The sequence below is a fragment of the Crinia signifera genome, chromosome 6 (genome assembly GCF_055691185.1).
Source record: "Crinia signifera chromosome 6, ASM5569118v1, whole genome shotgun sequence".
Classification (NCBI taxonomy): Eukaryota; Metazoa; Chordata; class Amphibia; order Anura; family Myobatrachidae; genus Crinia; species Crinia signifera.
In genome coordinates this window covers 25,691,999-25,707,751 of record NC_139222.1, presented here as the reverse complement: position 1 = coordinate 25,707,751, position 15,753 = coordinate 25,691,999, and the positions used below count along the sequence as shown (strand labels likewise).

Below are 15,753 nucleotides of genomic sequence, written 5' to 3'. Positions count from 1 at the left end.
TCTGGCTGTTCTCTGACCCGATTCTGGCTGTCCCCTAGTATTGCACTGCCCATCTGGTTCTGACCTAATCCCATTACCTATGCTATAAAATGCCCCACAACCAGTCTCTGCCCACAATTCCTTCATACCCACTTACCCGTACCTTGGACCACAGTCAGAGATCCGTGACTTGCACATCGGGTTACCTAAAGCCAAAACCCTGTTGTGTGAGCCCATTAGGCTACATAGTAGGGTAATACCCCATGTAGTGATGCACAGAGAGGGTCATGGGTAACACAACAGAGAGAACTATAGGTAATGCCACATGACCTTCCATACCATTGTACCCTGTATACTGCTATTATTCCCGTCCCTTCTACTGATGATGTAGGCGAGTCACTGGAGAACATGGGGGGGGATTGGTCAGATCTCTGTTCTGGTAACAGACAATGATCGAATGCGCAGGAAAAGAAGAGGATAATAATAGGGGCTGATGGCTCGTGTCTCCCTCCCCTGCCATCCCCCTCTCCCACTGGGCAGATACATTCCCCTCATTAGTCTGTACTGACAGAGGAGGGTGCAGGAGTGGCATGTCCAAACCATGGCCCTCTAGCCGTTACAAAACTACAAATCCCATCATGCCTTGCCACAGTTTTGCTTTTTAGGGAATGCTAAAACTATTGCAAGGCATGCTGGATTGTGTATTTTCACAACAGCTGGAGGGCCATAGTTTGGACATGTCTGGTGTAGGATAGGAGGCTGCTGTAGTGATAAAACAATGAGAATATGTGACTCTCTGTAATAAGCAATTATTCCTCACCTGTGCTGGTATCTGTGGGGATTTCCTCCTCCTTACACTGCTGATCACCCCTCACATCCATCTCTTCTCCCACTGTATCTTCTCCCTTAACGTCAGTCACATCCGTCTCTTCTTCTCCTTCTGTATCTTCTACCTTAATATCAGTCACATATGAAACTTCTCCTTCTGTATCTTCTACCTTAATGTCAGTCACATACGTATCTTCTTCTCCCTCTGTATCTTCTACCTTAATATCAGTCACATATGAAACTTCTCCTTCTGTATCTTCTACCTTAATGTCAGTCACATACGTATCTTCTTCTCCCTCTGTATCTTCCGCCTTAATATCAATCACATACGTATCTTCTTCTCCTTCTGTATCTTCTACCTTAATATCAATCAGGCCTCCACCCTAAATAAGAACAGTAAAATATTAGTGTATGAGACACACACACAGCTTCTCTACAGATCATGTAGTGAAAACTCACTTTGGTGTATCCCACCTACCTGATCCTCCTGTGGGGTCCTGTGAGTCTCCTCTGTAAAGTGCTGGGAATACGAAGGACGGGGACATCTCTCTGGGGTATCTCTGTTACTGGCTCTATCTGCAGGGGATACAGAGTGGTTAAATACACGCTACATATGTACATATCAGATTATCTCCAGTAAAATAGTCATGAATCCCGTAGCCTACAAGGTGACATTACTAACATTTCTATGTATCTCTTTCCATATATCTTGCTGAGACCACTGATCCTGAATGGCTTCCAATCAACTCTTTCCAGAGCTCCAATAGTTCAAACGCAAAAAAATAAAAAAGCCTTGGCCTACGGGAATAATTATACTACATCTAGTAGCTAGTTAATTAGAACACGTAAAGATACCGTCCAATTCTACAAAATGAACCATCATTGTCATCATTGATAAATGTGCCATTGCTTCTGTGCTATAGGAGAGGCAGGAACATGAGGGATATGGTAATGTACACAGACATCTCTAGGTTGTGCAGACCCGAGGGATCACCTGGTGTGTGTATATATATATATATATATATATATATATATATATATGTAAGTGATTATTACTCACCTGTGCTGGTGTCTGTAGGGATTTCCTCCTCCTTACACTGCTGATCCATCTCTTCTTCTCCCTCTATATCCTCCACTGTAATATCACACAGATCTTCCCCCTAATTAAATAAATCACACATCTTACTATCACTTTATTTTTACATGTAAATCTCTCTCACCTTCAGCTTCTATTGGTTGGGAATTTATCTCCAAGTCCAGGTTCCCCTCCTCCTCTCCTTAGATGAAAATCTAATTCAGAATACTACAGGAACCCAGCAAACAAATATCACATCACCCGTCTAATATAACTTTAAAAACTCTTTAGTTGTGCAGGGTGGAATGCAGACCCTGTAACAAATCAGCCTCCATCTAGGTTTTCTTTCTCTTAAACAACCTCACCCCTCTGGCAATAGCAAAAACGTGGCTCAAACTAATCAGACACTGCCTCATCTGAAGCCCACTCACACAGTTCTCTCCACCTCACTCACACCTCCAGGTTTGGAAGCAGACAAGGAGGTGGGGTTGGAATAGTTCTTCACAATGGGTGATTGCACATAACCTCTGCTCTTGGACAGTCCCTATGGACTGACTCTTATAGACATTGGGGTGGCCACTGGCTGTTTCTGTAGACTAGGACTTTTCTGATCTCTAGAACAGACTTTTCTCACCCCCAGATCAGCACCTTATCACCTGCCAGGTCTCCTCCATTACTAGAACCTCTCTGCTGAAGAACCCTCATATCAGCAGAATTCTGTGTGATTACGCAACAACGTTCCCACCTCTCTGCCAAAGCTAACCAGGCTCTCCTGCTATTATCATGCAGAACCAGCAGGTCATCCATCCAGTGCAAATCCTGGGTCTTACGTGCAGAGATCCACAAAGCAAACTGAAGCCCAACTCCTTGTTATCGGGTCTGGTGGTGCTGGTTCTCCCTGGGTGCCTGCGGTACTGTGAATGACAGGTGCCAGTCTTCTAGTATGGCAACAGTCTCATCCTTCTGCCTCCGCTGAATGTGCACATCCCGCTAAGCTGATATATCAGTGCCGCAGCTTCACCAAACCCCAGCAACAGCCTCTCATCATGTGGTTCCCATTATTCTTCCCACTCCTCACTGGTGTGAGTATAAGCCATGGCTGCCCACTAAAGCAGCACAACGCCTCCTTAGGTGTACGCAAGATAGACAATCATTAGCGGCCATCTTGTACTCCTTACATAAACTGCCATCTACCACTGCTACCGATAAGCCCCGGACACCACAAAGTAACACACTGCCATCTCTCAGCTCAGGCATCTCTCAGCCCTCCCACAATCCCCCTACTAACATCAGTGCCTACTTCCTACTGTGCTCCCTGTCCTCTCCATCCTGTACCCTCACATATGAGTCCATCCCTGTCTCCTGTGCACATCCCAGCCTCACATATGGTCTCTCTATGCTGCTATAATCCCATCACTATGGGAGCGCGCAGTGATTACTCCTATACTGAGAACACACAAATCTGATCCAAGCTCTCACAAGTTACTGCCCCATCTCTCACCTGATTTGCCCCATCGTTATCTCCATTTCTTTAACACTCACACATCGTCCTGGATCCTCATCATCCTGGCTTTCCTGCCCAACACTCCACAGAGACTGCACTTACTCAGGTAAGAGGAGCAGCGATGGGCCGGGGGGGGGCGCAGGAGAAGATCAGCGACAGGTGGGGGGGAGGGCAGGAGAAGAGAAGCGACAGGCGGGGGAGGGCAGAAGAAGAGCAGCGACAGGCGGGGGAGGGCAGAAGAAGAGCAGCAACAGGTCTGGGGGAGGGCAGAAGAAGGGCAACGACAGGTCAGGGGGAGGGCAGAAGAAAGGCAGCGACAGGTCGAGGGGAGGGCAGAAGAGGTGCAGCGACAGGCGGGGGAGGGCAGAAGAGGTGCAGCGACAGGCGGGGGAGGGCAGGAGAGGAGCAGCGACAGGCAGAGGGAGGGCAGGAGAGGAGCAGCGATGGGCGGGGGGAGGGCAGGAGAGGAGCAGCGACAGGCGGGGGGAGGGCAGGAGGAGCAGCGACAGGCGGGGGAGGGCAGGAGAGGAGCAGCGACAGGCAGAGGGAGGGCAGGAGAGGAGCAGCGATGGGCGGGAGGAGGGCAGGAGAGGAGCAGCGACAGGTGGGGGGAGGGCAGGAGGAGCAGTGACAGGCGGGGGAGGGCAGGAGAGGAGCAGCGACAGGCAGAGGGAGGGCAGGAGAGGAGCAGCGACAGGCGGGGGAGGGCAGGAGAGGAGCAGCGACAGGCGGGGGAGGGCAGGAGAGGCGCAGCGACAGGCGGGGGGAGGGCAGGAGGAGCAGCGACAGGCGGGGGAGGACAGGAGAGGAGCAGCGACAGGTGGGGGAGGACAAGAGAGGAGCAGCAACAGGCGGGAGACCAGGACATTAGTAACGATGGGCAGGTATGATAAAGAGATGGTGACAATACCACCATTCAAAATCCCAAAAACCCCTTCTACAGCTTAACCCAAGCCATCCCTTTTGGTAGCCTAACTCCATCCATCCCTTCCCACATAACGCTAATGAGCCGGTAACGTGACCATCACAATGGTGACCGCTGGGATTCTGACCACTGGGATCCTATAAAATGGCATAAATTACCCATGTATTTAATTGTCAACTGATGGATCCTGTATAACTGGAGGTTGGAAGTTGATCAAAATACTTGGTCAGCACCAAATAGAAATGGACGGCATAGAACCATCAATCTCATGAGTTCATTACATAAGGTTATTTTAACCCTTTCAAGTCCAACATCTAGTCAGGCTCAACAGCCCTAGCGCTGGTAGATCCAATGATGAGACACTTTTAAAATAAGAACATTAACATTGTTCAACATTCACTGTAGACCAATGTAGAGTATGGGACATCCTTAGCCCTGTGCTCAATCTGGAGTATACAACACTTACAGATGCTGCCTACTGAGCACTGTAATGGAGGGGATGGCGGTCTGCACTGTAGTTGCAGACGCGCGTTTCGCTCAGCTTCATCACACATTGATAACTTACACACAATTCAAGGAGTGATATTTAAATTAATCTACTAAGTGTGCTGTAATGTATTGTGTGTGTTTTAACTGTGACTGGATGTGAAAAAACCCCCATCAAAACAGCCTAATTAATGCCCATTAGTATAAATATATATAACTTACCCTTATACTATACAGTGCAGGTTGTACAGCACTAAGTCTCCTGTACGGCTAATATCAGGTCACACAGCGACACAACATTATGCAGTACAAATAAGTGACAAATCATATGGGATCAGGATCTCAGCCAACAGGAACAGGAAGTTCTAAATCTCAATGGATCCCAGTAAGTAACCCTACCCCACCCTCTAAGCCTCTGTATAAGGATGGCTGTATAGATGTATGATGGAACCCACCTTATGGTGCAACTGTGAATCTTAGTCATTATTGTAGATATTTTATTATTATTTATTTGCAGTGTCTTATATATCGCAGCATATTCTGTTGCGCTTTACAATTGGAAAAAACAGTGATAAAAAAACTGGGTAGAAACAAACGGACATGGAGGTAGGGGGGCCCTGCTCACAAGCTTACAATCTTCCGGGATAATAGGAGGGATACATAACAATAGGATTTCATAGCATGGCGGTCCCACCAGGTTACAAGACAGTTCTGATGGGATGCAATTACATATGAATGCCATGGTCAGGAACCTGGGAGTTTGTTCTTCTGTTCCCCTGATTCTGCATGGTCCTTCAGTGTGTTCTGCCTGCAATCATTGTGTGTGTGAAATTATGGTCAGCTCTCCCTAATTAGACACCTGAGAGACTGCTGTAACCCCTTTAGCTCCCTACTAGCAGTGGTTCAGCATTCTCCATTTGAATTCTCACTGAGGGGTAGATTTATTAAGCTCGGTGAAGTGATAAAGGGGGAAATTTACTAAAGGAAATTTGTAAAAAAAATAGGTGTATTTGTATCCAGAAATACACTTATTTTTGACATTTACTATCCCGAAAATACGGCTATTCGTATTGACAGAACATCAATACGAATTGCCGTATTTTCGGGATAGTAAGGGGGAAATTTACTAAAGGAAATGTGTAAAAAATAGGTGTAAAAATAGGTGTATTTGTATCCAGAAATACACTTATTTTTGACATTTTTTATCCCGAAAATACGTCAATTCGTATTGATAGCACATCAATACGAATTGCCGTATTTTTGGGATAGAAAATGTCAAAAATAAGTGTATTTCTGGATACAAATACACCTATTTTTACACCTATTTTTTACAAATTTCCTTTAGTAAATTCCCCCCAAAGTGTCTGGTTTTTATCACTGGCCAATCAGCTCCTAATGATTGGCCGGTGATAAAAACCAGACAGTGGGCGAGATTTATTGTGTTGACCGTTTTTCCGAAAATGCGATTTTTGCTCAAATCGCCCTGTATCGCCGTTTTGTAAAATCGCTTTTTTTTCCAGAAATCGAATATTTAATGAGGTGTGTATTCCGGCATGAAAAGTGCGAGAAAGTGCGATGTAGGGCGATTTTCGGGATGAAAAGTGCGATTTTTTTAAAATGTGCGATTTTGTGATAAAAAATAAAATAAAAATTGGCGTGATGTCCCCCCTCCTGTACATAACCAGCCCCGGGCTCTTGGACCGGTCCTGGTTCCAAAAATACGGGGAACAAAAAATCTGGGGGTCCCCGTAATTTGAAACCAGCACCGGGCTCCAACAGCCCGCAGTGTCATGCCACAGCCGGGGGACACTTTTTACACAAGGTCCCCCGGCCGTACCATGAGCACCATGGCTGGTCAGCCTTGGACGGGGTACCTGGAGGAGTGGGGACCCCCCCAATAAAGGGGTCCCCCCCAGGCTTCACCCGTCCAGGGCTGAAGCCCGGGGCTGTCACCGGCGTCCCTGGCCATTGGACGCCGGCCTGATATGGTTAAATTCACATTCCTAACATTGCTTAATACAGGAGAACTACAAGTGCCAGCAGACCTCCCCCGCATGCTGGGACTTGGAGAACCACAAGTCCCAGCATGCGGGGCATTAATGGGCCCGCTGGGACTTGTAGTCCACCTGTAAAAAGAATGTTAAAATAAAACACACACACAGAGAAGTAAAACTTTATTACACACACACCTCACTTTTACACCGCTATACATACCGATCCAGGATCCAGCGCTGGTCTCTCTGCAGCAGAGCCGGACAGCCCGCACTGACAGCGGGCTGACCGGCTTTCTCCGATGCAGCTAACAGCTTCTGTCGCGCTGTCCCAGCGCGACACTGGCTGAGAGCGTCTCCGGCTTATGTGTCTCCATGGAGACGCATAGCTCAGCCAATCAGGGCAATAGTATAGTAGGGTGTTTTTGAGTCAGCGTCTCCCCACTGGCGGAGGTCACGACACAGGAAAACAAGAGGCTGGGTAGTGATAGGGGTGTGTGGGCATAAGGGGGACTAAAGAGGAGGGTGGGAGACACTGTGCAGCTTCTGCCAGTGGGTGAGGGTCCAGCGTGGCAGTACAGGAGTACAGGATGGTGGCCCTGAGCCAGTGTCTTCTCCTACTGGGTGGGAGTTAGGGTGCATGAGAGCAGGAGGCTGGGCTATGAGGCATGATAGGGGCATGTGGGCAAAACAGCGTCAGCGACACCCCAGTGGTGGAAGTTACGGTTCAGGAGAGCAGGAAGCTGGGTAGTGATAGGGGTGTGTGAGTATACGGGGGACTAAAGAGGGGCTTAGGGGTGCCGTGAATTGCGGGAGGTGCGCGGGGGGTGCCGCAAATCAAGGGAGGGAGGGGGCACAGGTGTCCACGAATCGTGGGAGAGGGCGGGGGTCCGCAAAGCGTGGGAGGGTGCGTGAATCGCGCGAGGGGGTTGCGAATTGCGGGAGGGGGGGTGCGCGGGGGGGGTGACGTGAATCGTGGGAGGGGGGCGTGAATTGCAGAAGGGGGGGTGCACGGGGGGTCAGCGAATTGCGGGAGGGGGGGCACGGGGCGCGATGAATCACCTAGTTGGTTATATATTCTTGTAGCAGAATGGTAGGATGTTGCTGTCATTCAGAATGCATTTACATAAACAATAATAGTAGCAGTAAAAGATCTGACTTAAAGCACCTACAGTAAAACAGAACAGGTGTTATATATTATACAAAGAATTGGTTGATGATGTCTAGGTTGACGTGCACATAGTTGTCACTGGAAAAAAATTTACACATGTAAATGTTGACATAAGTGTGGCACCTCATTGGTGTCCATGTCGACACATGAGAATGAATATGAAAACATTCAAAAAAAGAATAATAAATCTTTAAAAACTCATCTCAACCTTTTTCATTGTCGACCATAGCCGTGTCAGTGTTTTGCATGTGCCATTTAATCCTGGGGTTGCCGTGAATCGCGCGGGGGGGTGAGGGAGGAGGTTAGGGGTGTCCACGAATCATGGGAGGAGGGGTCGTGGGTGGATGCCGTGAATTGCAGGATGGGGTCGCGAGGGGGTGTGGGTGCCGCGAATCGTGGGAGCGCGGGGGGTTGCAGTGAATCGTGGGAGGGTGGGTTGAGGGGGCGGGGGGTTGCCGCAATGACAGGAGGGGGGGTCAGGGCGGGAAATCGCGGTAGGGGGGGTCACGGGGGTGGGGGGCAACGCAAACAACGGGAGGGGGGGCTGGCGCGAATCGTGGGAGGGGGGCTGGCGCGAATCGTGGGAGGGGGTGCCGCGAATCGCAGGAGGGGGGTGTCACGGGGTGGGGCCACGAATCGTGGGAGTTGCGGGCGGTGACGCAAATTGCGTGGAGTGTTCTGCGAATTGCGGGGGGTGCCGGGAATCGCCACAAGAAAAAATCAACACAGAAAGGTCAACACATTTAATGTTGACATAAGTGTGGCACTCCATTGGTGACCATGTCGACACATGAGAATGAATATAAAAACAATCTTAAAATGAAAAATAAATCTTCAAAAACTTATGTCAACCTTTTTCATCGTCGACCATAGCCGTGTCAGTGTTTTACATGTGCCATTTGATCCTGGGGTTGCTGTGAATCGCGGCGGCTGGGGGGGTGTGCCATGAATTGCGGGAGGGGGGTGGGTGCTGCGAATTGCGGGAGGGGGGGTGCGGGTGTTGCAGCGAATCGCGGGAGGGGGTGGGAACGGGGCCGGAGTTTTGCCGCGAATCACGGGAGGGGGGTGGGGGTGCCGGGAATTGCAGGGGGGACGTGGGGGGTGCAGGGGGGACGGCGCGGGGGGTTGCAGCGAATCGCAGAAGGGGGGACACGGGAGCAGGGGGGTAACGGGGACGGGGGAGCGCGCGAATCGTGGGAGGGGCCCAGTGAATCGCTGGAGGGGTGGTCGCGGGGGGGGGGGGGGCGTGAATTGCGGGGGGAGGGTTTTTTGCCGCGATCGCGGGGTCCTGCGAATCGCGGGAGGGGGGCGGCGGGGGGCACTCACCTGGTGTGTCTGGTGAGTAGCTGTGTCTTTGTTGGGTAACATGGGGAGGCAGAGGGTGTCTCACTGGGCTGGTTCTCTGTCATGTGAGTCTGTCATGTGAGTCAGAGGCTCCACCCAGTGTTAGAGAGTCAGACACACTTTGAGTGACAGATGTAGCCAAATATATGAGATATATATATATATATATATATATATATATATATATATATATATATATATATATACTAGGGGATTCATCGCGCCCTACGGGCGCTCTTCACACCGTCGTAAGGGGCTGCGCCCCCTTAATTTGTGAACGTTTGTATATGAGAAATATGGTTAGAATTGTATGAAAGATGCCCTTAGGTGTCCGCGAATCGCGGGAGGGGGGGTCGCGGAGGGTGCCGCGAATTGCAGGAGGGGGGGTCGCGGGGGGTGCCGCGAATTGCAGGAGGGGGGGGTTGTGGGGGGGTGAATGCTGCGAATCGCGGGAGGGGAGGGATTGCAGAGAATCGCGGGAGGGGGGTCGCGGGGTGGGTTGCCGCAAATCGCAGGAGGGGGTTACGGGGGCGGGGGTTGCGGCGAATCATGGTAGGGGGGGTCGCAGGGGGTGTGCCGTGAATCACGGGAGGGGGGGTCACGGGGTGGGGTGCCGTGAATCGCGGGAGTGGGGGTTGCGGGGGGGGGTGGGGGGGTGTGACGCGAATCGCCACAAGAAAAAATCAACACAGAAAGGTCAACACATGTAAATGTTGACATAAGTGTGGCACTTCATTGGTGTCCATGTCGACACATGAGAATGAATATGAAAACATTAAAAAAATGAAAAAAAAAAATTCAAAAACTCATGTCAACCTTTTTCATTGTCAGTGTTTTCCATGTGCAATTTAATTCTGGAGCTGCCGCGAATCGCGGGAGGGGGGGTTACGGGGCGGGGGTTGCGGCGAATCATGGGAGGGGGGGTCGCGGGGGTGTGCCGTGAATCACGGGAGGGGGGGGTCACGGGGTGGGGTGCCGAGAATCGCGGGGGAGGTGTGTGTGCCGTGAATCGCGGGAGTGGGGGTTGTGGGGGGGGGGGGGGCCCCAAATCGCCACAAGAAAAAATCAACACAGAAAGGTCAACACATGTAAATGTTGACATAAGTGTGGCACTTCATTGGTGTCCATGTCGACACATGAGAATGAATATGAAAATATTCAAAAAATGAAAAAAAAAACTTCAAAAACTCATGTCAACCTTTTTCATTGTCGACCATAGCCGTGCCAGTGTTTTGCATGTGCCATTTAATCCTGGGGCTGCCGCGAATCACGGGGGGTGCCGCGATTTGCGGGAGGGGGGGGTTGCGGGGGATGGGTGCCACGAATCGCGGGAGAGCGGGGTTCATGGGGGTTCCGGCGGGGGGTTGCCGCGAATTGCGGGGGGGGGGGGGGGGCGGTCACGGGGGGGTGCCGCGAATCGACTAAGGGGGGGTTGCGGGGGGTGTGACGCGAATCGCCACAAGAAAAAAATCAACACAGAAAGGTCAACACATGTAAATGTTGACATAAGTGTGGCACTTCATTGGTGTCCATGTCGACACATGAGAATGAATATGAAAATATTCAAAAAATGACAAAAAAACTTCAAAAACTCATGTCAACCTTTTTCATTGTCGACCATAGCCATGTCAGTGTTTTCCATATGCAATTTAATTCTGGAGCTGCCGCGAATCACGGGGGGGTGCCGCGAATTGCGGGAGGGGGGGTCGCGGGGGTGGGTGCCGCGAATCGCGGGAGGGCGGGGTTCACAGGGGTTCCGGTGGGGGGTTGCCGCGAATTGCGGGAGGTGGGGGGTCACGGGGGGTGCCGCGAATCGCCACAAGAAAAAATCAACACAGAAAGGTCAACACATGTAAATGTTGACATAAGTGTGCCACTTCATTGGTGTCCATGTCGACACATGACAATGAATATGAAAAAATTAAAAAAATTAAAAATAAATCTTCAAAAACTCATGTCAACCTTTTTCATTGTCGACCATAGCCATGTCAGTGTTTTGCATGTGCCATTTAATCCTGGGGCTGCTGCGAATTGCGGGTGGGGGGGGGTGTGCCGCGAATCGCGGGAGGGGGTTCGCAGGGGGGGTGCCGCCAATCGTGCAAGGGGGGGGTCGCGGGGGGGGGGTTTCTTTTTGCCGCGAATCGCGGGAGGGAGGTCGCGGGGGGGTGTGTTTTTTCCGCGAATCGGGGGGGGGGGGGGGTCACGGGGGAGGGTTTGCCGCGATTCGCGGGAGGGGGGGTCGCGGGGTGGTGGTTATGCCGCGAATTGCGGGAGGGGTCGTGGGGGGGTTCTTTTTGCAGCGAATCGTGGGAGGGGGGGTCGCGGGGAAGCGGGTGTTTTTGCCGCGAATAGCGGGAGGGGGGGGGGGTTTGCCGCAAATCGCGGGAGGGGGGGCGCTCACCTGGTGGCTGAGTAGCAGTGCTGGGCAACATGGGAAGGCAGTGGGTGTCTGGCACTGTCTGTGGGCTCACTGGGCTGGTTCTCTGTCACATACCTCCCAACATGACCCTCTCCAGGAGGGACACAATGCTCTGTTTCTAGACTTCCCCTTAATGTATGATTGCCATCACCTGTTTTAAACAGGTTAATTTCTCAGAAAGGTGTTCAGCACAGATGAAGGCAATCACACATTAAGAGGAAAGTCCAGGAACAGAGCGTTATAGACACAGACACCCACTTTGAGTGACAGATGTAGCCAAATATATAGGAGATAGTGTGTGGGTGTGTGTTAAAACAAGAAAAATAAAGGATAATCTTCCCAACCTTGTGCTGTGTGAGTTTCCTGATTTGGATCTCACACAGCACACTTCACCCTACTAAGGCTAGAGTCTGTGTTGTGACTCATACTTAATAAATCAGAAATAGAGGATCTTATACATTGGTGGCGACTTTTTCAAATTCAGACCATTCCTAGATTCTGAAGTCGGTCTAAGGACCCCATGGAATATTAACATTTTTGAGAAAATGAAAGGGGTCTACTGACCATATTGCCCCTTATGAAGTCACGTGTGTGACGAAACGCGTTGGGCCACATGTGTTTTCGACATCTTACAACGGTGAACAAAGCATTATTATATTGAACCAATGGATTATCTGAATTATTATTAAATTTGTGTTGACCGGTGTCCTCCACGGCTTCCGAGGTTGGAGTTTCCCCGAGCGCAATCCAGCGCCTGAGGTCTTCCCCTAATCAGCTTCTGGTGGAGCACATTTGGAGCAGTGTGCCCCGGGTATTGTTTTAGGTCATGTGGTAGCCAGTCCACAGAGTTTGTTTTAATGGTACGAGCATTCGCTTATACTTTTAATTGGACTTACTTGTCTCCTAAAATAAAACTGTCGTTTATGTGCACCATGGAGCGCCCCTCTTTTCTTCTGTTTTTCTCAGATTTGATCATCCTTGACCCTGGATGCCGTGTATTGTTGGAAAAGGGAGCTGCAGTCTTATATTGGACTTTGGTAATATCCCCCTGATCAAGGGTGTTTGTACTGGAGCAAAATTGGATTATATTACTAGTCAGCGCCGTTCACACTGAACTCTTTCATATATATATATATATATATGTAGCTGTGCGAGCCGGCACTCCCAGAATAAAGGGATAAGTGCCCCGGGTGCCTTCCAACGTATTAGTAAAGCAGAAAGAAATGGTGTCACTCTAGGGGGCTTGGTAGAAATAGTAGACTTTTATATACAAAATATCATATGAGTAACATGTCAATTCAGTAGTCGACGTTTCAATGCTATGGCAGCATTTTCATCAAGACATGACATGCGATACAACAAGAAACGAGTGAAAACAGCAAAGATATAAATACACTTACCAGGCTGGTCCGTCCGGTGGCCGGGTGCACGCCGTCCCTCCCCTATGACAGGGCCGTAACAGAGTAGCCTGGGAGACCTGTGTAGTTGACGCCCCCAGCCACCGGACGTCATCCTGTGTAACCAAGCAACCAATATAAACAACAACGTGCGTATAGAAAAAACAGACCGCTCAATAGGAGCTGTGCTGAACACACTGAGAATAATAACATGCTAAGCGAAGCGGTGTCAGCAGAACGCTGCTGCAGGGATATAACACATAACAAGACCTGTGCAGACTGATAATGTCAATAAAGGACACTCCAATTGAAGCATTCATTCAAACCATTAGGTTTGCTGGTTTGTAACCTATGGATCCATCTGGATTCCAATTTGAGGAGGGCTCCATCTCTATCGCCTCCACGGCGAAAAGGGGAAACATCTATTAAAATTAATTTTAAATCGGTGATCCGATGACCCGCCTCCAAGAAATGACGGGCCACAGGTTGGTCGGCCGATTTACTCTGGATAGTGTTCTTGATTGCCGATCGGTGCAGGGCCATTCTGTCACGGATTGTACGGATGGTCTTACCAACATAATGTAATTGGCATGGACAGAATAATAAGTACACGACATGTGTCGTTAAACACGTGAGGATGTGTTTGATGGGAATGATGGATTGATTGATCGGATGTTTAAATGTCTTACATGCTATTAAATTTTTGCAGGTAGTGCAACTGAGGCATTTGTAACAACCCGGCAATTTAGTGAGAAAATTGGATGGTGGTGGTGGTGGTATATCAAAGCCAGTGATATCTGCATGTACAACACGATCTTTAATGTTGCGGCCCCTGGTATAACAAGCCATAGGCCTTTTGTTTTGTAATCCAGGTAGAGAGCTGTCCGTTTTGATTATCGGCCAAAGAGCCTTCCCATCAAACACATCCTCACGTGTTTAACGACACATGTCGTGTACTTATTATTCTGTCCATGCCAATTACATTATGTTGGTAAGACCATCCGTACAATCCGTGACAGAATGGCCCTGCACCGATCGGCAATCAAGAACACTATCCAGAGTAAATTGGCCGACCAACCTGTGGCCCGTCATTTCTTGGAGGCGGGTCATCGGATCACCGATTTAAAATTCATTTTAATAGATGTTTCCCCTTTTCGCCGTGGAGGCGATAGAGATGGAGCCCTCCTCAAATTGGAATCCAGATGGATCCATAGGTTACAAACCAGCAAACCTAATGGTTTGAATGAATGCTTCAATTGGAGTGTCCTTTATTGACATTATCAGTCTGCACAGGTCTTGTTATGTGTTATATCCCTGCAGCAGCGTTCTGCTGACACCGCTTCGCTTAGCATGTTATTACTCTCAGTGTGTTCAGCACAGCTCCTATTGAGCGGTCTGTTTTTTCTATACGCACGTTGTTGTTTATATTGGTTGCTTGGTTACACAGGATGACGTCCGGTGGCTGGGGGCGTCAACTACACAGGTCTCCCAGGCTACTCTGTTACGGCCCTGTCATAGGGGAGGGACGGCGTGCACCCGGCCACCGGACGGACCAGCCTGGTAAGTGTATTTATATCTTTGCTGTTTTCACTCGTTTCTTGTTGTATCGCATGTCATGTCTTGATGAAAATGCTGCCATAGCATTGAAACGTCGACCACTGAATTGACATGTTACTCATATGATATTTTGTATATAAAAGTCTACTATTTCTACCAAGCCCCCTGGAGTGACACCGTTTCTTTCTGATATATATATATATATTTATTACATTCAGTCTGCATCAGATAAATCACGTGATTTATCTGTGACGCAAATTGGATGTAAAAAATGGCACATCAAGTGTCAAATTGTATGTAGGCCTCCTGGGGAAGTTGAAGTGAAATAAGATGCAATTTTAGAGGTCAGATAAACCTCATAGTGTATGGGGGCCTTAAGTCAGTGTATCTGTGTAAGAGATGATGTGCCGTATTACTGCGTACCATCTGTAAGTCGGTGTATCTGTGTAAGAGATGATGTGCAGTATTACTGCGTACCATCTGTAAGTCGGTGTATCTGTGTAAGAGATGATGTGCAGTATTACTGCGTACCATCTGTAAGTCAGTGTATCTGTGTAAGAGATGATGTGCCGTATTACTGCGTACCATCTGTAAGTCAGTGTATCTGTGTAAGAGATGATGTGCCGTATTACTGCGTACCATCTGTAAGTCAGTGTATCTGTGTAAGAGATGATGTGCCGTATTACTGTGTACTATCTGTAAGTCGGTGTATCTGTGTAATAGATGATGTGCCGTATTACTGCGTACTATCTGTAAGTCGGTGTATCTGTGTAAGAGATGATGTGCCGTATTACTGCGTACCATCTGTAAGTCAGTGTATCTGTGTAAGAGATGATGTGCCGTATTACTGCGTACCATCTGTACGTCAGTGTATCTGTGTAAGAGATGATGTGCCGTATTACTGTGTACTATCTGTAAGTCGGTGTATCTGTGTAAGAGATGATGTGCCGTATTACTGCGTACCATCTGTAAGTCAGTGTATCTGTGTAAGAGATGATGTGCCGTATTACTGCGTACCATCTGTACGTCAGTGTATCTGTGTAAGAGATGATGTGCCGTATTACTGCGTACTATCTG

General features: G+C 49.1%; 1 protein-coding gene across 1 annotated transcript in view; it reads right to left on the bottom strand.

The window, feature by feature from the left end:
- The window catches only part of LOC146009552 (uncharacterized), a 485,071-nt gene that overhangs the window by 8,216 nt on the left and 461,102 nt on the right, over positions 1-15,753 (bottom strand). The window contains exons 15-17 of the mRNA XM_083149997.1: positions 1,868-1,967; positions 1,286-1,383; positions 800-1,190 (exon numbers count right to left, since the gene is read on the bottom strand). Coding sequence (XP_083006123.1) covers positions 800-1,190; positions 1,286-1,383; positions 1,868-1,967 — 589 coding nt within the window. The remainder of the gene's footprint in view (positions 1-799; positions 1,191-1,285; positions 1,384-1,867; positions 1,968-15,753) is intronic.